The 22,968-nt window shown below is 38.7% G+C and overlaps 1 protein-coding gene across 4 annotated transcripts in view; it reads right to left on the bottom strand.

The window, feature by feature from the left end:
- The window catches only part of Il23r (interleukin 23 receptor), a 116,243-nt gene that overhangs the window by 59,192 nt on the left and 34,083 nt on the right, over nt 1–22,968 (bottom strand). For 2 of the 4 annotated variants that reach the window (XM_028782462.1, XM_028782466.1), the window contains exons 1-3: nt 17,452–17,558; nt 3,539–3,649; nt 2,446–2,548 (exon numbers count right to left, since the gene is read on the bottom strand). In XM_028782462.1, coding sequence (XP_028638295.1) covers nt 2,446–2,548; nt 3,539–3,550 — 115 coding nt within the window. In that variant the 5' untranslated portion in view covers nt 3,551–3,649; nt 17,452–17,558. Of the gene's footprint in view, nt 1–2,445; nt 2,549–3,538; nt 3,898–17,451; nt 17,559–22,968 lie in introns of those variants that run through there. The other 2 variants (XM_028782464.1, XM_028782463.1) reach the window with 2 other exon arrangements.

Here is a 22,968-nt window from a genome sequence, read left to right as displayed (position 1 = left end):
TACCAAACCTGAAGTTTGGTCCTTGGGTCCCCCACATGTTGAAAAGAGAGAAGCACATTTGTCCTCTGACCTCTTCCTGGTACCATGACACACACTCTGTTCCACAAACAGATAAATCAGTGTGAAAAATATTTCTTAAATGTATTTATTTTATTTATATGATGAGTACACTGTTGCTATCTTCAGACACATCAGAAGAGGGCATTTGATCCCATTACAGATGCTTGTGAACCACTATGTGGTTGCTAGAAATTGAACTCAGGACTTCTGGAAGGACAGTCAGTGCTTTTAACCACTGAGCCATCTCTCCAGCCCATGAAAAATATTTAAAATGGAAGAAAGAAATAGATGTGTCAGGTCATGGTAGCATATGCTTATAATCCTAACATTTGGGCAGCTAAAGTAGGAGAGTAGAGAATCTGAGGTCAGCCTGTGTTACACAGCAAGTTCAAGGCTAATGTGTAAAATGTAACTTGGTCTTTAAAAAACAAGCAAAAGAAGATGGGGATGAAAGAGGAAAAGGTCAGAGGAAGAAGGAAAAGGGGGAAATATAGATCAGCATGAGTCATGGATGGCAGACAGATTTGTGAAGTACTCTCTCTATTTTTTTTTAAATGGAAATACCTGGCTATTTTAAATAAGTTTGATAATTCAAGTTTAGACAAAACATAATTTCATGACTCATTGTGAAACCATTTTTAGAATACATAGAAAAGTCTCAAAAGATTTGGTCACATGTCCTGAGTTTTAGAAATGACTTTTCAGAACATAGTGAGGGCAAGTTGGTGATCAGGAAGAGGCAAACACAGATTATAAAAGAGTAGGTCATGTTAACTTGTTAGTTTTGGCTTTTGTTCTTTCTTTTTTGGATAGGTTCTCACTTTACAGCCTATGCTGGCTTTGAACTCATTTCCATCCTCATGCCTCAGTCTTCTGCATGATGATAATATAGATGTGATAATATAGATTGTGACCAGCAATTGAATTTATTAAATACAGTTATCCAGGTTAGAAATGTTAAACTCATTATAGAAATGTGGAGTACACTTTGAAAAAATACTTGTAAAGCTTTTTGTTTAGTTAAGGACTCATTTTTTGGTAGGGTAGTTTTGCTATGTGAACTTGTCTGTCCTTGAACTCACTCTGTAGCCCCTGGCCTCAAATTTGCAGTAGCTATCCTGTCACAGCCTCTTGAGTGTCAATTAGAATTAAGATATGTGCCTCTGTACTTGGCCAGTAAAGCTATTAAAATGTAGTAAAACCATCCTAGTGAAAAACTGGACAGATGTCATCTGTATTCTATTATAATAGTCATAGAGTGAACAATAGTTCTAGACATTGTCTAATGTTATGTCTCATCACAGTCTAGACACTCTCTAACACTATGCCCTATCACAGTTTAAGCACTGTGTCTATCCCAGTCTAGACACTGTCTAACATTATGTCTTTCTTCACTTGATGTGTACTCATCATTTGGATATATAAACAGTCAAGCAATGGTTATTTTTTTTTTCTCCTAAACCTTGTGGGGAAGCTGTTAATGTGACTCTGAAGTGTTCAGTTATCTTCCTGAAAGGTTTTATATCTAGATCTATAGCTCCAACATAATTGTGTCCCTGCCTAGAGATGAGCAATGTAGTCAGTATGGTCCCAAGCAAGAATTACTTACAAATTTGTGAAGCATTTCACATTTAACTACAACAGCAACAACAGCAAAAAGAAAAGGGGGAGAGGAGAGAGAGAGAGAGAGAGAGAGAGAGAGAGAGAGAGAGAGAGAGAGGCAAGCAAACAAGTGTGTCACTATTTTGAATCACATAGTCTGAAAAATGTTACTGACTCTTCAGAACTCTGTGTTGGTATTACCTGTCTTCTGTATATTATTTGTTTATTCTGGTATTATCTGTGTCCTTGCTCAGGAGACAGCTGCTCTCAATAGAAACTCCAAGATGCCAACCATACCCTTCCTTAAACTTCTGCAGTCTCAAAGAAACTTGTTTTACTGATTTTTTTTTTAATTATAAGACAGAAATAACAACAGTAAAATAATGGTGTTTAACAGGAAGTGAAAGCTAGCAGAGAACTTGCTGTAAGGTAATCATCAGTAAGTAATTCATAGAACTGAAGTAAATGCAGGCTTTGGATGAGTTATATAACAGTTATGATAATTCTAAAATAGAACATTTCAACTCAAGACAGCCTCCTTTGTGGAAACATTCATGGGACAGAAGAGTTCCCATTTGGGTATCTGGAGTTTAAAAGAAAGGAGCAATCTGTATTTGAAAGGAAGTTGGATAAGTTTGTTTCCATTCCATATTAATTTTTCTCAGTTTAATAAATTTTGTATTTTGCAGATATTCTGACATAGACATAATGGCTTGAAAGTTATAATCATTCAATGTTCTATTTGGTAAATGAAAGTATAGACAGATGCACAAAATACTATACCTCCGTGACACCATCTGAAGAGCACATAAAGGGTTATTACTACATGCAACTGAAGTGTGAGGAGACTCATGTCCCAAATGTAGTAGAAACCTCTCATTTCTCTCTGGAAAAAGATGAAATATGCTTATATTTATATTGTAACATTTTACAGAGATAATGAGCATTATATTTCTCATAATTATTATCTTTAATAGGATTCTTTCATTCAGAAGATCAGAAACAGGGCAGATAGAGGCCACATTCTATAAGGAGGTTCATCAAAAGGCAGTAGAGCATCAGAGTGGAATGTCTTCCAGCATCACTGCAGATTATTGTTGGAGATCACTAGACCCTTGTTAAAATGTAGTTCCTTCTGTTCTATTGTCCTTCATCAGGTAGTTCCTCTCTCTGCTATAACTTCTGATAATGAACAGTTAATGGTTCATACCCAGCATGATCTGGAAGACCAGTCTTTGATGAACAAAAGTTGGGAAAAGCAGATAACTTTAGAATTCCTAAAGAAAAATGGTTATAAAGTGAAGGAAACTGGAATAAGGCAAAGACATGTACCATGAAAAGTCAAACCTACAGGGAGCCCTTTCATCTCCAGGGCTCAGAAGAGACCTGTGATGGAAATACAGGAAGACACTGTTCCCAACTTACACTGGGAGCCTTGCTCTCCATTCATCAGTCTAGTTGTAGAATAAGTCAGTTACTCAACAATGGTTACTATTATTATTGTTAATTTGGTCAACTTAGTTAAGCCTGAGTTTTCATATTAAATAACTTCAAAACACAACAACTCATGGCTCATCAAACAGCATAAACTACACAATTATACTTTTGTGGCTTATGAATATGGAGAACCCTTTCTTAATTTGTGACAACATCTCTCTGTAAGAGGTAGTACAAGCTGGAGAATTGCCTGACCAGATGTTAACTGCTCACTGGAGAGGTGAGCATCAAAAGAGATACAATGGTGGGCAGTATGAGAGACTCACTGTTCATCAGTAGAAAGAATAACAGAAATCATAAAAGAAAGCAATTTGGCCTGCTTATTTCCAAACAAAAGCACAGCTGTCTCTAAGTATTTCAGGAATTAGGGTCTCCTTACCTCTCTTCTCATTTATTTGCATTACTTTCTTCAGAATCAAGCAGCTGCTCTCCTGGGTGTGCTGTCTTCTTCCCCCCTGCCTGACTGTCAGCGTTTGCTTCAGATTTTTACCTATGAGGCGAATGAAAATGTCAGCAGAGCTCTGACCTACATTTTCATTTCTTGAAGAGGAACTTGGTGTCATAATGACTAGTTGTCATGTCACTATTTGGAAAAACCCAGATTACTGAAAGTGAACTGCCTTGTCAGTACTTTTTTCCTTGCCTCAATTGAAAACAGTGTCTTATGCAAGAAGTGAAACAGATTAATGGTGGTCATGCACGCTTCTAATTCCTGCATGTGTGAGACAGAGGCAGGCAGATCTTGAAATTCAAGGTCAGCCTGGTCTATGGGAGCTCTAGGTCAGTGTGGTGGTTTGAATATGCTTGACCCATGGGAAGTGGCACTATTAGGAGGTGTGGCCTTGTTGGAATGGGTGTGACCTTGTTGGAGGAAGTATGTCATTGAGTAGGTGGGCTTTGAGGGCTCCTAGTGTTCAAGCTCCACCCAGGGTGGAAGACAGTCTCTTTCTGGCTGCCTTCAGATCAGGATGTAGAACTCTCAGCTCCTCTAGCACCATGTCTGCCTGCAGGCTGCCATGCTTCTTGCCATGATGATAATGGACTGAATCATTGAAACTATAAGTCAGTTCAATTAAATGTCTCTTTAAGAGTTGCCTTAAACATGGTTTCTCTTCACATCAATGAAACCCTAACTAAGACAGCCAGGTGGGGCTACATAGTGAAAACTGGTAGCAAAACAAAAACATTTTAAAAAGAAAATGCCAGTCTATGTAGCAGGTGATTTTTGTACCTGCAACATCAAGTAAAGTAGGGGAGAGAATGACGAGTGCAAGAGGAACATTCGAGAGAAACCCTCTTCTCCCTCCAGCTCCTCCAGAGGTTGTGGTAACCTGAGGTAACTACAGCGGCAGTAGCCACACTCTCTCCTGTCAGCTTCATTTCCCAACTCTACACTTGGAAGCTTGCTGAGGCTTAACTCAGACACTATGCTTCCCCAGTCAGCAGTTGAAGGTTTTCCTTGTCAAAGTTCCTTCTCTTTCTTGAGGGCTAATGGTGGGTGAAAGAACAACAAATTTTAACTTGCAAAATAGTGAGAAATGATATGGAAAGGAAGATATGCACTCCCAGCCAAAGACATAAAAAGGAGACTAAGCTGGAGCAATGGACATCTTGCAAAGGTAGAGGGGACAGGAGTTATGACCCTATAAACCCTGTAACTTGCCAACAAATGCCAAGAAGAGACAGGGAAGATAGGCCTAGAATTGAAGGAAAGGAAAAGTGGAGCAGGGAAGCCATCTTTGAAGCTTCCTGCAAGTTGCAGAGTAACTGCTTCATGTACATCCCTTCAAGTTTCTCCTAATGGTTCCTGTGTTGGATTGAATGAGAATGGCCACCATAGGCTCATGTACTTGGAATGTTTGGTTTCTAGTTGGTGGACTGCCTTGGAATGTTTAGAAGATGTGTCCTGGGGGAAGGTGTGTCACTGTGGGGGGTGAGCTTTAAGGTTTTAAAAGCCCACAACAGGAAAATACAGAAGAACACAGGTAAACAGGTAGAAGCCCCTAAAGAAGAAACACAAAAATCCCTTAAAGAATTACAACAAAACACAACCAAACAGGTGAAGGAATTAAACAAAACCATCCAGGATCTAAAAATGGAAGTAGAAACAATAAAGAAATCTCAATGGGAGACTACCCTGGAGATAGAAAACCTAGGAAAGGGATCAGGAGTCATAGATACAAGCATCACCAACAGGATACAAGAGATAGAAGAGAGACTCTCGTGTCCAGAAGATACCATGGAAAACATTGACACAGCTGTCAAAGAAAATACAAAATGCAAAACTCTCCTAACCCAAAACATCCAGGAAATCCAGGATACAATGAGAAGATCAAATGGAAGGATAATAGGAATAGAAAAGAGTGAAGATTCCCACCTTAAAGGGCTAGTAAATATCTTCAACAAAATTATAGAGGAAAACTTTCCTCACCTAAAGAAAGAGATGCTGATGAGCATACGAGAAGCCTACAGAACACCAAATAGAATAGATCAGAAAAGAAATTCCTCCTGTCACATAATAATCAAAACATCAAATGCACAAAACAAAGAAAAAATATGAAAAGTAGTAAGGGGAAAGGGTCAAGTAACATATAGAGGCAGACCTATAACAATTACACCAGACTTCTCACCAGAGACTATAAAAGCCAGAAGATCCTGGTGTGATATCATATAGACCCTAAGGGAACAAAAAAGCCAGCCCAGACTACTATATCTAGGAAAACTCTCAATCACTATAGATAGAGAAACTAAGATATTCTATGATAAAACCAAATTTACACAATATCTTCCCACAAATCCAGCCCTACAAAAGATAATAGATGGAAAACTCCAGCACGAGGAGAGAAACTACAACCTAGAAAAAGCAAGAAAGTAATCTTTCAACAAACCCCAAAGAAGATAGCTACCCAAACATAATTACACCTCTAACAACTAAAATAACAGGAAGAAGCAATCACTTTTCCTTAATATCTCTTAACATCAATGGATTCAGTTCCCCAATAAAAAGACATAAACTAACAGACTGGATACATAAACAGGACCCAGAATTTTGCTGCATACAGGAAACGCACCTCAGTGGCAAAGACAGACACTAGTAAAGGGCCTGAAAACAATTTTCCAAGTAAATAGACCCAAGAAATAAGCTATTCTAATATCCAATAAAATTGACTTTCAACCAAAAGTTATTTAAAAAGATAAGGAAGGACACTTATTCGTCAAAGGAAAAATCTACCAAGTTGAACCCTTAATTCTGAACATTTATGCTCCAAATGCAAGCACACCCACATTCATAAAAGAAACTTTACTAAAACTCAAAGCACACATTGCACGTCACACAATAATAGTGGGAGATTTCAACACCCCACTCTCAGCAATGGACAGATCATGGAAAGGAAACTAAACAGAGACACAGTAGAATTAACAGAAGTTATGAACCAAATGGATTTAATGGATAGCTATAGAACATTTCATCCTAAAACAGAAGAATATACCTTTTTCTCAGCACCTCATGGTACCTTCTCCAAAATAGACCATATAATTGATCACAAAACAGGCCACAACAGATACAAAAAGATTGAAATAATCCCTTTCATCCTATCAGATTACCATGCACTAAAGCTGGTCTTTAATAATAACAAAAACAATGGAAAGCCCACATACACATGGAAATTGAACAATGCTCTACTCAAGGAAGAAATAAAGAAAGAAATTAAAGACTTTTAAGAATTTAATGAAAATTTAATTTAATGAAATTTAATTAAATTGAATGAAAATTTAATGAAAATGAAGGCTATTCATACCAAAACTTATGGGACACAATGATAGCAGTGCTAATAGGAAAACTCATAGCTCTAAGTGCCTACAAAAAGAAACTGGAGAGAGCATACGCTAGGAACTTGACAACACACTTGAAAGCTCTAGAACAAAAAGAAGCAAATACACCCAAGGGGAGTAGACCTCAGGAAATAATCAAACTCAGGGCTGAAATCAACAAAGTAAAAACAAAAAGAACTATACAAAGTATCAACATAACCAGGAGCTGGTTGAGAAAATCAACAAGATAGATAAACCCTTAGCTAGACTAACCAGAGGGCACTGAGACAGTATCCAAATTAATAAACTCAGAACTGAAAAGGGAGACATAACAACAGAAACTGAGGAAATTTAAAAAATCATCAGATCTTACTACAAAAGCTTATACTCAACAAAACTGGAAAATCTGGATACAATGGACAATTTTCTAGACAGATACCAGGTACCAAAGTTAAATCAGGAGCTGATAAACCATCTAAACAGTCCCATAATTCCTAAAGAAATAGAAGCAGTCATTAAAAGTCTCCCCAGAAAAAAAGCCCAGGACCAGATGGTTTTAGTGCAGAATTCTATCAGACCTTCAAGGAAGACCTAATACCAATTCTCTTCAAACTATTCCAGAAAATAGAAACAGAACAATACCCAATTCGTTCTATGAAGCCACAATTACACTTATACCTAAACCTCACAAAGACCCAACAAAGAAAGAGAACTTCAAACCAATCTCCCTTATGAATATTGATGCAAAAATACCCAATAAAATTCTGGCAAACTGAATCCAAGAACATATCAAAAAAATCATCCATCATGATCAAGTAGGCTTTATCCCAGGAATTCAGGCATGGTTCAATGTTTGGAAATCCATCAATGTAATCCTCTATATAAACAAACTCAAAGAAAAAAACTACATGATCACCTCACTAGATGCTGAGAAAGCATTTGACAAAATCCAACATCCCTTCATGGTAAAAGTATTGGAAAGATCAGGAATTCAAGACCCATACCTAAACATAGTAAAAGCAATATACAACAAACCAGTAGCGAAATCAAACCAAATGGAGACAAACTTGAAGCAATCCCACTAAAATCAGGGACTAGACAAGGCTGCCCACTCTCCCCCTACCTATTCAATATAGTACTGGAAGTCCTAGCCAGAGCAATTAGACAACAAAAAGAAGTCAAAGGTATACAAATAAGAAAGGAAGAAGTAAAAATATAACTATTTGTAGATGGTATGATAGTATACTTAAATGACCCCAAAACTTCCACCAGAGAACTCCTAAACCTGATAATCATCTTCAGCAAAGTGGCTGGATATAAAATCAACTCAAACAAATCAGTAGCCTTCCTCTACTCAAAAGATGAACAGGCTGAGAAAGAAATTAGGGAAATGACACCCTTCACAATAGTCACAAATAATATAAAATATATTCGTGTCAATCTAACCAAGCAAGTAAAAGATCTATATGACAAGAACATCAAGTTTCTGAAGAAAGAAATCGAAGAAGATCTCAGAAGATGGAAAGATCTCCCATGCTCATGGATTGGCAGGATTAATGTAGTAAAAATGGCCATCTTGCCGAAAGCAATCTACAAATTCAATGCAATCCCCATTAAAATCCCAACTCAATTCTTCACAGAGTTAGAAAAGGAAATTCTCAAATTCATTTGGAATAACAAAAAACCCAGGATAGCAAAAACTATTCTCAACAATAAAAGAACTTCTGGGGGAATCACCATCCCTGACCACAAGCTATACTACAGAGCAATAGTGATAAAAACTGCATGGTACTGGTACAGGGACAGGCAGGAAGATCAATGGATTAGAATTGAAGATCCAGAAATGAACCCACACTCCTATGGTCACTTGATCTTTGACAAAGAAGCTAACACTGTCCAGTGGGAAAAGGACAGCATTTTCAACAAATGGTGCTGGTTCAACTGGAGGACAACATGTAGAAGCATGCAAATTGATCCATTCTTATCTCCTTGCACAAAGCTCAAGTCCAAGTGGATAAAACCAGATACACTGAAACTAATATAAGAGAAGATAGGGAAGAACCTTGAAAACTTGGGCACAGGGGAAAAGTTCCTGAGCAGAACACTTACGGCTTATGCTCTAAGATCAAGAATTGACAAATGGGACCTCATAAAATTGCAAAGTTTCTGTAAGGCAAAGGACACTGTCAATATGATAAAATGGCAACCAGCAGATTGGGAAAAGATCTTTAACAATCCTACATCTCATAGAGGGCTAATATCTAATATATACAAGAACCTCAAGAAATTAGTTTCCAGACAACCAAATAACCCTATTAAAATGGGGTATAGAGTTATACAAAGAATTCTCACCTGAGGAAACTCAAATGGCTGAGAAGCACCTTAAGAAATGTTCAGCATCCTTATTCATCAGGGAATTGCAAATCAAAACAACCCTGAGATTACACCTCACACCAGCCAGAATAGCTAAGATCAAAAACTCAGGTGATAGTATATGCTGGTGAGGATGTGGAGAAAGAGGAATACTCCTCCATTGTTGGTGGGATTACAAGATGGTACAAGCACTCTGGAAATTAGTCTGGTGGTTCCTCAGAAAATCTGACAGAGCATTATCTGAGGACCCAGCTATACTACTCCTGGGCATATACCCAGAAGATGCTCCAACATATAACCAGGACACGCTCCACTATGTTCACAGCAGCCTTATTTATAATAGCCAGAAACTGGCAAGAACCCAGATGCCCTTCAACAGAGGAATGAATACAAAAAATGTGGTACATTTACACAATGGAGTATTACTCAGCCATTAAGAACAATGAATTCAAACCTAATAATAAACAAACAAACAAACAAACAAAAAACAATGAATTCAAGAAATTCTAAGGTAAATGGATGGAAGTAGAAAATATCATCCTGAGTGAGATAACCCAATCACAAAAAGAACACACATGGTATTCACTCACTGATGATTGGATTTTAGCCCAGAAACTCGCAATACTCAAGATTAACTCACAGACCACATGAAACTCATGAAGAAGGAAGACCAAGTGTGGGTGCTTCAGTTCTTCTTAGAAGGAGTAACAAAATACTCAAGGAGCAAATATGGTGTCAAAGTGTGGGACAGAAACTGAAGGAGGGGCCATTTGGAGACCATTCCACCTGGGTATCCATCCCATGTGCAGTCACCAAAGGTAGATGCTGATGTGGATGTCAGGAAGTGCATGCTGACAGGAGCCTGATATAGCTGTCTCCTCATAGGTCTGCCAGAGCCTGACATATTCAGAGGCCCATGCTCACAGCTAACCATTGAACTGATCAAGGGGTTCCCAATAGAGGAGTTAGAGAGAAGGAGCTGAAGGAGCTGAAAGGGTTTGCGGCTCCATGAGGAGAGCATCAATACCAACCAACCAGAGCTCCCAGGTTCTAAACCATCAGCCTGGTAGCACATAGGGAGGAACTCATGGCTCCAGCTCTATACATAGGCGAGGATGGCCTTGTTGGGCATATGTGGGAGAGGAGATCCTTGGTCCCATGAATGCTGGATGCTGAGTGTGGGGGAATTCAAGGGTGGGGAGGTGGGGGAGGTGGGGCACGTCCTCATAGAAGCAGGAGGAGGGGGAGGGATGGGATAGGGGGTTCCTGAGAGGGGGAAGAAATGAAGTAAGTGGATAACATCTGAAATGTAAATAAGTTATCTGATAAAAAATTTAAAACAAAGAACTGATTAAAGATGAAACCACCTCTTATTGAGGGTAGGCTACTGAGAATCAACTGGGGCCAGAAGAAAAGCAAAGCAGTCAGAATTCAGAGAGGTATGTGGAGATGTAGAGGTGTCCTGCAGATTTATTTGCTTGGAATTTATGAAAATATCCAGTTCCCCTGAGCAGAATCAAGACATCGTTATTACCAGGCTACTGAATGTTGTCTGCCTTTGTTTGGACTGATGTAGTCTCACAGATATACTTTTGTTGTTCATGATGATTCTGAGCTAGGTTTTATGGTGCAGTCATCCATCTTTCTACTGATCTTTCTGCCACCATACCATCGTCCAGTGGTAGGCATTCACCACCCTCTCTTTGCTTTACTAATGCTGTATAGCGTACTGTCTAAATCTGGCCTATTTTCAACACTGCAATTCTAAATTATAAAGAAATATACAGACTAAGTGATGCAGCTATTATTTAATAAGAAAACAAACTAGTTTTTGATGAATTTATATAAAATATTAAATCAGGGCTAGGAATGCCTACCCAGCATACGTAGGTTATGGGTTTATTCCTAGCAGCTCAAAATTTCTTTGAGTTAGTCTTCCCCCCTAAGTTTGTGGCTTATTTATAAGTTTTAAATAAACCAAGAGTACTTTTAATCATCCTTCAAATATGCCAAATAAGTGGGGAGCTATTTCATCTTATGTATTAGTTATTGCAACACTGAAGATTTTCTAAAAGGGGAAAGAGCTATAAATTGGCTTATTGGAAAGGTAACGACATTCCCAAGCAGCTGCTCAGGGGTCAGCTTCAGATACCTGAGCTGTGCTCAGCTCTGTTAGAGGGAAAGGAACACCAGATTGACTCACCCCATTTCCTGTGAGGTGTACACTAAAGGTCAACTTGAACGCCCAAGAGATTTAAGCACTCTAAGAACAGAAATGAAGCAAACCTACTAGTGGGAAATGTAAAATAGTACAGCTGACTTGACACTTAAGCAGATTCTTCTAAATTCTTATGTAAAAACCAGAAATTGTACTCCTTGATATCTATCCAAAGTGGATAAAAATCTAGAAGCACACAGAATCCAGCATGTGAGAACTTGTGACATTATTCATACTTACTCAAACATGGACATGGCCAATATGTCTTTTAAGTGAGTGGATAAAATGTATTACATACAGACAATAGAATTTTGCTCAGTGTTGGAAAAAAAAAGAGCAATTGTGTCAGAGAATGCCAGGGCAGAAGCTTAAATAAATGTTGCTCAGGTGAAAGAAGCCAGTTTGAAAGGCTACATACTGTGTGATCCCTACTGTATGATGTTACAAAATATTAAAAAAATAGAGAGAACCAAAAAACAAACAAAACAAAACACTATGAAAAATAGTCACAGTGGCTATCAATGGTTAAGTGGAGGGAAGAAAGGATGAATAGGCTAAGCAGAGGATTTTTTTTAAAATTAAAATTGCTATCTATCTATCTATCTATCTATCTATCCATCCATCCATCCATCCATCCATCCATCCATCTACATCACAAATGCTGCTCTCTCTCCCAGTTCCTCCCTCACAGAGTCCCTTCTGTAAACCCTCTCCTCTTCTCCTCTGAGAGGTTGGCCACCCCTGGGTATCCCTGGACTCTGGCACATCAACCCTCTGCCAGATTAGGAGCATCCTCTCCCCTTTAGACCAGGCAAGGCAGCAATGGAGACTGAGCTGCCTGTCTGCTGTGTATGTGCCTGGGGCCTCCTTCCATCTCTTGTGTGTTCTTTGGTTGATGGTTCAGACTCTGGGACCTTTCAGGGATCCAGGTGTTTTGATTCTGATGGTCTTCCTGTGGGGTTCTCATCGACTTCATGGCCTTCAATCCTTCCCCCAATTCTTCCATAAGCGTCCCCAGCCTCTATGTAATGTTTGGCTGTATCTACATCTGTTTCAGTCAGCTGCTGGGTAGATCCTCTAAGAAGCCTGAGAAAACATGCTATGAACAACAGAATATCATTAATAATGTGAAGGATTGGTGCTGGCTCATGAGATAGGTTTCGAGTTGGGCTGGTTATTGTTTGACTTTTCCTTCGGTTTCTAAGCAGAGGATTTTTAAAGCAGTGAAACTACACTGAATAATGCTCCAGTGATGATATCATGTCATTCTATATTTAAACCCAATAGAATGCACATACCCTTATCATCAACCAGGACATTGTATGATAATGACTTCTCACTGTAGACTTATCAATTCTAATAAATGTGTCTCACTGATAAAGTGTGGAAACATAGTACATGATAAATCTAGGGAATGTTTTCTGTAAAACAGCATGCTCTAAAATAATAGTAAAATAAAAACCACAATCCAGGAATTGCAGGTAAAAGGCGGCATAGCCCAGGCAGTGACATACATAGGTGTTGGGGAACAGATGAAATTAATTGGGGGTAATTTTGGAGTTTGATATCCCTCAGTATGAGGTCAGCAGGTAGATTAACCTGATTTGAGGTTCAGTGCTGTAGAATCCATGATCTCTGGATCTCCAGCAGACATCCTGCTATCCAAAAACCCATTCTTCCAACTGAGTGATTAATCCTTAGTGTATTTTGAAAGCACAACAGGTCAGCCTATGGAGATTTCAGTGCTCTGGCTTCTTTCCTTTGTACCTATTGCACTTGGAAGACACCTCAGCTAGAATATCAGCCGCCATCTCCAGTATGTTCTAGGCCCTATCCAGAGAGAGGGAGAATATGTTCAGCTCAAGGAATGCAAAACTAAGGGCGCCCAGCAGAGGTCACTGTTATGTAAACAAAGTATGCTACTGAACCAAAGGCAGTTCTTTCAGGCGTTTACCACTTGCTGGGGGCAGCATAGGGTACACTCTGATCTGCACCTCCACAACTCTGGAAGCTGATGCAGAAGGATTTCTGTAAGTTCAAAGTCAGTTTGATCTAAAAAGTAGACCCTGAATCAAAATAACAACACCGACAAAAGAGTCTGGAAGTTCAGTTGACTAACACACCTCATTCCTCATCTCTCTGTATTCGGGACAGTCTCCAAAGTTCCTTTCTCTCCCTACCCCTTCTGTTTCCTTCTTCCTCTTCCCCTCCTGGCATTTAGATACAAGTTATCTTGGAAAACCTATCCATGTAGGCCAAGGCTCTCCTTTGAGCTACTGATTCTCTTGTCTTCATTTGCAATCACAAGTTCCCTGCTCAGCCAGTCTCTGATTTCTAAAGGCCAGAAGAAAGCTGCTTCAATACTTTGCTTGCCTTCCTTCTTTCTTTCCTTCCTTTTTCTCCCTTCCTAACCTGCTTTCTTCTATTCTCTCTCCCTCCCCCCTCTCACTGTGTGCTTACTTTATCTTTTTACTGTGCTTTTAGAAGTTTCTTTAGAATTTTAGAAGTTTTATTATTTATTTATTTACATTCTAAACGCTGCCTCCCTCCAAAAGTCCCTCTCTCCTCATTCTTCCTTTTCTTCTCTGAGAGGCTGGGGTCCCCAGAGTATCCCCCACCCTGGCGTATCAAGTCTCTGCAGGGTTAGGCTTGTGCTTATACTTTTAAAAGAATTTTTATTTTTAAATTTTATTCCCCTTAACGCATTTACTTAGTTTTACTTACACATTTTTTATTACTATTTTTTTCAGTTTTAAAATTTTTGCTGCCCCTCAAGTTTTCTTTATTCTTTCTTTAAAATTTAATATCATCCAACCAATTGTTTGCTTGTTAATTTATTGTGTAAGAGAATGCATGATGGAGACAGGATTTGTGTGCCAGGTCAGAGGACAATGTTACGGAGTTGGTTCACTCTGTTCACCTTTTTATGGGTTCCAGGGATTGAATTTAGGTCACCATGCCTGCTCACCATGCTCCTTTACACACTGACCCATTTTACTGACCTCTCTTTTTCGTTCTCTTATTTTTTTTTTTTTTTAGGAATAGTTTTACTTTGTGTATTGACTTTAAAAATTAATTTTATAAATTTTATTATTTAAACTTCTTGCAAATAAAGTAAACATCACACACTAGAGTCAACCAGATTCAGAACCTGCACATTTCAGTGAGCTTTTAGACTTAGAGTAGTCATTCCGAAGCTGTGGAGCCTCACGTTGGATTCAGCATTTTCACTACTGAATACATTATATGCATATCCAATGCCAAAAATAAAAAACAATCCATTCAAATATTAGAAAGAATTAGAACTAGAAAAAAAGATTCCGCTTCCTCTGATGTTTATTTAGCCCCCCCCCCCCGAGATTCAAGGTCTGATCAGTTATTTGTTATTCTTAAAGACATATTATTGACTGGGCTCAAACTGAGAGGTAAAAATATCATCAATAGACTTAATCATACAGACGAGAAACTATTGGGGATGCAGAGCAAATGTAAGAAAATATTACTCTGAAACACCAATGGAGGGGGGATGTCTATAACATTGAAGAACTCTGAGATATGATTGAGAAATCAAACCTGAAGCCTGGAGAGATAGATCAGTGGCAAAGAGCCCATTTTGCTCTTGCAGAGGACCTGAGGTCAGTCTCAGCATCCACACCAGGAAGCTCCCACTTTTCTGTTGCCCTTACTCCAGAGGATCCGATTCTCTTTTACGGCCTCCGAGGACATCTGCGTTCATGTGCACACAGAGACATACATTTTATTTTATTTATTTTATTTATTTATTTTTCTTTGTTTTTTTTCTTTGAGACATACATTTTAATGGCTAACCTTTGTATTTCACTTGACGACATTTGGAATTAATTAAAACCCAAGCAGCCTGGTGGAACTGTGAGGGATTATTTTTCTTGGTTGTATTATTTGAGGTGGGAAAAGCCACCCTAAATCTGGAATATGTGAGGTTAGAAGACGCACTTTAAGTCTAGGCCATTCCTTCTGGTGGCAGCCCACATAGAAGAATATGAAGAAGGAAGCTTGTGCTTTCTATCTGCCTGCCCTCGCTCCTTTGCTGGTATTAGAACTTACTTCTTCAGGATTCTAACATGGACTGACAACTGGCAGTTCTCTAAGTCCTCCCTGGGACTCCAGCACCAGATTGGGACTTCTCACACATCCATTCTTGTGGACTGAACAACAACTGAATTCTTAGACTTTCTATTGAGAGGCCACATCTTTTAAGTTCTGACTTCATTTTAGAGAACCTGACCTAAGTTTGAACTCAGGTAAACTAACAGGCTGGTACCTAGCATTAGTTTCCAAGTTGTCTCCTCAACAAAACCCAAGCCCAGCTCGAGTCTCTAGGCTAATCCCCAACAAGACCAGCCTCTCCAGGTTACACACTCAACAAGACCAGTGTTTCCAGGTTATTCCCCCAACAGACCTATACCCCCAGGTTACAAGCCCAGCCTCTGCCTAATGACCACCGATGCAGAGGGGATCAGAAATTAAATTTATGATATGACTCTCAGCACTGGCCAATTATGTTAAAGGCCACATAGCTTTTCAATTAGATGCTTGCACACTTACCTTTCCTCCCTTTGTCTCTCCATTGCTGCTTACTATAAAGTCTTGCCACCAAAACCGTCCTGTGTGACGGTGGTGTGTTGGAAGGGCCCAAGCTAGCTCAAATAGAATAAAGACCCTGCTGTGAGATTCATCAGATGGGCTCCTGTTTGTTTTTGGGGGGATCACTAACATTTCCCTTGCATTACACTATCAGGAGACAGCCATTGTAGGGCTACTTGGACCACAGCCTATATAATATTCCAATAAATCCCTTACTAATATATAGATGCACTCTATCAGTTTACTCTATCAGTTCTGATTCTTTGAGAACCCTGGCTAATATATACATATAATTAAAAATAAATCTAAAATGAAGTTGCAACATAGATACTCAAATGACTCAAAGACCAAGTTGGCAATGTAATAAAATTAGCTATTACTTATATTTAGTGTAATTTCCTTTTATTGCTATTGGTAGTTTAAATGGAAAATTTTATTAATTGTTTATAAACGATATATGAAAACCAAACCAACTTCTCAAATTAACTATGTGTAAAGTGATTACTGGGAATTTAATAGACAAACAATTGGAAAAAAATGAAAAAAGGAAAGCTCTATGTTCCACACAGGTAAAGGATTTTGGTTTTGTTATTTTCACTGGAGATAGGCCCTGTTAGATAGTTCAGAGTGACTTGGAACTCGATACATAGTCCAGGCTGTCCTTTGACTTATAACCCTTCTGCTTCTGTTTCCAGAGTAAATGTTACACAATTATAAGGCTAAAATAAAGAGACCTTAAGCTAAAAGCAGATCAAATTCAACTTGCTGGGTTTTTGTCTATTAACACTTTGACCTGTGAAAACTAGTTTGCTGAATTCTTAAAATCCAGAAATTTAATTATAGTCAAATGAACAAACTGACAGCTGCATATAAAATGGGCAGATCAAATATGGGTTTGCACAGACCAAAGTCAATATTTCTTTAGTCCATCCTTACAAACAGTTCAAACCAGCTACATGGAAAATCACTTAAACTTAGGAGTTAAAGCCCAACCTGGAAAAAACCTAACAAGATCAGGTTTCTAAAAAAAGGTGGTAAACTTTTTAGTCACAATTTACAAACAGAAAAACATTCAAAAGTGCATGTGTGTGTTTGAGAAAAAAGTAGAGGAGGAGGGAGAGAGAGAATGAGAGTAGGAAGGGGGGAGGGAGGGAAGGAGGAGGGAGAGAAGAGGGAGAGAAGGAGAGAGAGAGAGAGGAAGAGAGAGGGAGACTAGCCAGTTTAAGGGACCAAATCCAATCAAAATCCAATCAAAAGAGTAGGACCTTGAGAAGAAACCTAGGTGTCACTCTTGGCTTCTTGACTGTTCCTCACTTCCTTTTGGCCTTCTCCACTCGGGCCAGCACAGTTGTGGATCTGCCTAGGCTTCATGTTTCTGCACTGTTGTCATAAAGAAAATGCCTGCCAGTCTTCCCCTGAGCCCTTAAGTGGCCATAGAAATTAGTATTAATTATTAACTTGATAGCCTAGAATCATCTGACGGGAAAGTCTTAGTTAAGGAATTGTCTAGATATCACTGGGCTGTGGATATGTCTGTCAAGGATTGGCTTGGTTACTAGTTGATGTGAGAGAGTCCAGCCAACTAAGGACAGTATACTAGGCAGGTGGCGTGAGGTTCTTATAAGAAAACATGAGCCTGTGAGTGAGCCAGAGACCAAACCAGGAAGTTCAGGCCCTTCATGATGCAGATGTCAAGATAGCGTCAGTCATACTCCATAGTCACTGAATGGAAAAATTTGAGAAAGGTGCTGGGAATAAAACAGGAATCCCAATAATCCAAGAAGGTCATGATGTAAATCTCAAATTGCTTAAAGAAGAGAAGATTGGGCAGGAAGAGATTCAAGGTTTAACACAGTTTTGAGGAGGTGTTGTAGACAGGAAATCCTGGACTTCAAATTGCTCATTACAACTCTGTATCTTGCAGAGATTGGTATCTTTGTGTAGTACCTTTCAGACCACACTCAGTCATTAGGTAAGAGTAGTCTGTGGAAAGCAAGAGCTTGTTGCCCTCTCTTTGGGAAAGCCCAGGTGAGGGTTAGAAGCTATGAATTTGTCATGCTTTTGCCATGTAGCAAGACCCAAGAAGTTCTAAAGGAGGCCCCTTAAGATTCAGGAAGTTCAAGCTGGAGAGATGGCTCAGAAGTTAAGAGCACTGGCTGCTTGCTCTTCCAGAGGTCCTGAGTTCAATTCCCAGTAACTACATGGTGGCTCACAACCATCTGTAATGGGATCTGATGTCCTCTTCTGGTGTGTCTGAAGACAGCTACAGTGTACTCATATAAATATGTCTTCTTCTGGTGTGTCTGAAGACAGCTACAATGTATTCATATAAATTAAATAAATAAATCTTAACAAAAAAAGATTCAGGAAGTTCTTGGGACTGGATCCATGGCTTAGTGGTTAAGAGAATTTGTTGCTCTTATAGAAGGCCTAAGTTCACAGTACCCATTCGGTGGCTCACAATCATCTATAGCTCTAGTTCCAGGGCATCTGAAATCCTTTTCTGGTCTCTGTGAATACTAGGCATGCATGTGTGCCTATGTCCATGCAAGCAAGGCACTCATATATAACAGTAAATAAAGAAATATATAAATATAAAAATAAAACTTTAAAAATAAAATTCAAAAACAAAACAAAACAAAACCAGGAAGTCCCCCAAACTGACAGGCTGAACAAGGAGCTCCTTTTTCAAAGTTCTATTAGCAGTAAGGACTGATAAAGGAATGCCCAGAGCAGCTGAGCTGCCTGGAAGAGATGTTTAAACCTGTTGAGCTGCCTTCAAGTCATGCAGCTTTCATGGGTTTTCATCCTTAATGGGCGGGCTTTTGGTGATGGACCAGCCTTTACATTATCTCTGCTACTGCTAAGTAACCTCTTGCCTGTTTTCCTGTATGTGACCAGTAAAACTCATTGCTTTACAAAGCTGTGCTTTAGTGGTGTCATTGATTTTGTCTGTAATCAGTTTCCTGCACAGGGTAAATATATTTGTGTGCATCTTCCCAGGAATAGTGTCACACAGCAGTTTCCCACAGTAGAAGATCTTTAGAATTATGTCTCCACAGCCTCAAAAACCTTGGTAATTTTACAATTTGAGTAAGTTTTCTGTTTGGGATATGCATCATTATGCTGCCAAATGAACAATTTTTCAACATGTTCATGTGCCCCCAAATTCATATTTTGAATACCCAATGTGATGGTATCCAGATGCTTTTGATTAGATTATATGCCCATAAAAGTTCAATCCCCACTCTTTGGAGGTGTTCTGGATTCTTAGGCAGTAGGACATTACTTTAGGGCCCTTGGTAATGAGGCTGAATTCACAAAGGAGATAATGGGAGCCCAGCCAGTCTTCTCTCCCCCTCTGCTTTCTCTGTTTCATAGTTTATGATATGAACAGTTTGCTCTACCATATTTCTTGGCTGTGACTATCTGATATCTCAACAGAGGCAGAGAGAAATAGGCCTACCTCATCTTAGACTATAACCTTCAAACCATGAACCAAAATAATCATTTTTAAAGAAGTTAATGATGTCAGAAAATAGTATTTAGAAAATACTACAGGAAGGTTTGTTTTTTTCCATGATTCCAGTACATTGTTGATCAACTCCATCACATGTTGGGGATCAAGGCTGCTCACTTTTTGATTTCTAGGAAACAATCACTATTTTTATTATAGTGATGCAAAGATGACTAATATAGGAGGTAGTTAGGTAATAGAAGGAGTCTTCCTGAATGAAAATAGACCTCTATAGGGGAAGTAGAGAGACCAGAGACTTCTCTTCCTACAATGTAATTTACAATATCTTTCTATAAATCAAGAAAGGGACCCTCAACCAGAATCTGATGATTGTGACAATCCTGATCTTGAACTTCCAGCTTACAGACCTGTGAGAAATAAATGTTCACTGTTTAAGCTTCTCATTCTATAGTAGTTTATTGTATCAGCTCAGACTTAGATACCTTATCAGACATTATTCAGGAACCAACATTCTTGTATTGGCTTGTGTAGTTTGAATATACAGTGTATCTCCCAAAATCTGGTATGTTGAAGGCAAATCCGCATTGCAATATTTAGAAGTAAAGTTTGGGTGAAACATTTAGATAATAAAGGCTCTGGCTTAATCAATGGTCTAATCCATTGACTAATTCACAACTTTATAGGTTATTCAGAGGAGATAGAGCTCGGAAGTCAGGATTGATCAGAAGAAATGAATTGTTGGGGGCATGTCTTTGAAAACTGTATTGTATCTCTAGTCTTTTTTTTCTTTCATCTCTGTATCTCTTTCTGTTTCCTAGAAATCAAAAAGTGAGCAGCCTTGATCCCCAACATGTAATAGAGTTGATCAACAATGTACTGGAATCATGGAAAAAACAAGCCCTCCTTCCTTTAGTATTTTCTCAGGTATGTTGCACAGCAATGAAAGCTAACACAGCATACTACATTCAAAAACTCCGTGAATGTCAAGTCTCCAAAACTCTATCTGAACTCAGAGGAACCATAAAATGACTTCCTTTGGCTAAGCCCTTGGGAAAGTGTTTCAGTGTGGACTATGGCTTTGTGGACTACAGCTAACATGAGGTTCTTGCACCTTTGGTGAGTATTTTTTTCTGAATATTCATGATGGATAGCTGCCTGAGTTCTACCGAAGCAATCTTTCTCTGACACCATCCCTGTCATTAGGATTTTGTTCATTAATGTTTAGAAGAGTCACTGTGCTGCATACCTGATCCCTATCCACAGAGGTTCTCATCTAAGCAGCTACCTGCCTTCTACATTTCCCGAGGATAAAGCACATGTCTCTTCTCTGATACAGCACATTCCAACAACAAATTGTCATATAAGACAAGGGCCCCTGTGCTACAAATGAAGACAACCCCACAGACACCTCAGCTCTTCCTGGGGGTTTGCTGAGAAATGGCACACTTTTTAGCTTGCTTCCTCAGTGTTCCTAGGTCATGGAGATTTTGTATAACAGTTTTGTACACAGATATACCTTTCTGTTTCCAGAGATCCCAGTATAATACATCTCCATTTCCTCCCACAGAAGGCCATATTTTACACACAGAATTTTACTCGAATCTTTTATAGGAGATACTAGAAGCTGAATACTAAGTTAAAGGTGATAGGAACTCTTCAGAACTATGATGTGTGACTTGTTTTATAACAGGTTCACATAGGTGCTCAACGCAATAATCAGATCTTTGCTGTTGTTGGTACAGCCTGTGAAGCAGGTGAAATGGCCATGGGTTTATGAGAGTCACGGGTGTAATGGACACACACGGGGATGGCAGTTTGCTTTAAATGTTTCCTCTTCCTTCTGCAATATACACCAGGTGTGACTATTCCCATGTTTCAAATACTGGCCGAGAGCTTGATATTAACCAATCTAAAGAATTACAGCATCCTTGTTTACAAGTTGCATTCCAATAAAAATTAGCTTGGCATTTTTTTCATTTGTAGTGAGAATTTTGGTTTCTTAAAAAATCTAGTTATGTTATGTGAATATATTTTTTGTTTTAATCCTAGGAACCCAATGCCCTTAATCAGCAGGAAGTGGTCTATTTTGTTGGCTGAGTGTGCTCCCTGAGGAACTAGAGGAGGCAGCCACAACTTGAAGACATCTTTACTCATCCCAGCTGAGGACTTCTTTAAGTGCAAATGATTATTTCCTAATTGCAGAAGTGACAATAAATATAACAAAGAAAAGTGGCCTGACCCTACCATTGCTCACAGCTTCATATGCAACCTTCTTGAAATACAAAATTCAAATATCTTAAATACATGAAGCACTTGAAACAGTATAAGGTTCCTTCTTGTCACTTAAAAGCACATTCCTTTGTCACTTACAAGGCAAACACTTTTTCATGTTTACATGCTGTTTGAATTCCTTCTTCAAGCAAATGCTTACTATTTCTTTCAATTGATTTAAAAGAAAATATTCCTTTTACTGATAAAGTTTGTTTGCTTTAGAAATCAGACCAGGCATTGCTTAGAGCATGCCCATCTACAGCTATGCCACCTTCCTCCTTCCTCTTAGCTGATTCTGTATACAGGCCCTAGGGAAAAGAACTCACACCACATATAATGGGCTCACATTAACTAAGTGGGCTTCTCCTTTCCACTTCCTTTATAGCCTCAAGGTCACAAGTTCTTTCCTCAGAATGCTAGCCCTCCTCCCCTTTGTCCTGCTGTTGAGAGTCATAGACAACCTAATTGTAGACCTATATTGTATATATTGTATATATAGACCTATATTGTAGATAGATTATATAGATACCTATCTACGTATCAAGCTACCAATCACATTGCTTAGAATCTAGACATTTCTCTGAAACTATAAGAAGGGCCTCTACTCTGCTATATGAGTCTTTGCTGCTGACTGGCTATGGTATTAATAACTCTTCTAATAAATCTGTTCACAAGGACAGTCTGCCTTGGTATCACCCTTGAATCCCCAAACACATGACCTTTCAGTTTTTATTTAAAATGAATCATTTGTGTAGCATTTCTTCCCCTTCCTGTTAGTTTTTCAGTTTTATTAATTCATGTATACACACCTACCTAATTTCAAAATTTCTGATTTATACAATTGTGGTTTCTACCTTTGAGATTGCATTTATAGTATGTTTCAGAGCCATGATTCTATCTATACCAATAGTTTTCTAGTAATTTATTGACAGTCATTGTGGGGCAACTTACATACATATATGGTTATGTGACTGTAGATATGTATATACATGTGTATACATATTCATGGAACACAAAGGTCAATTTTGGATAT

The sequence above is a fragment of the Grammomys surdaster genome, unplaced genomic scaffold (genome assembly GCF_004785775.1).
Source record: "Grammomys surdaster isolate TR1022 unplaced genomic scaffold, NIH_TR_1.0 752, whole genome shotgun sequence".
In the NCBI taxonomy this organism is placed as follows: Eukaryota; Metazoa; Chordata; class Mammalia; order Rodentia; family Muridae; genus Grammomys; species Grammomys surdaster.
The sequence above is the reverse complement of the archived record's forward strand: the minus strand, read 5'-3'. Positions and strand labels throughout refer to the sequence as shown.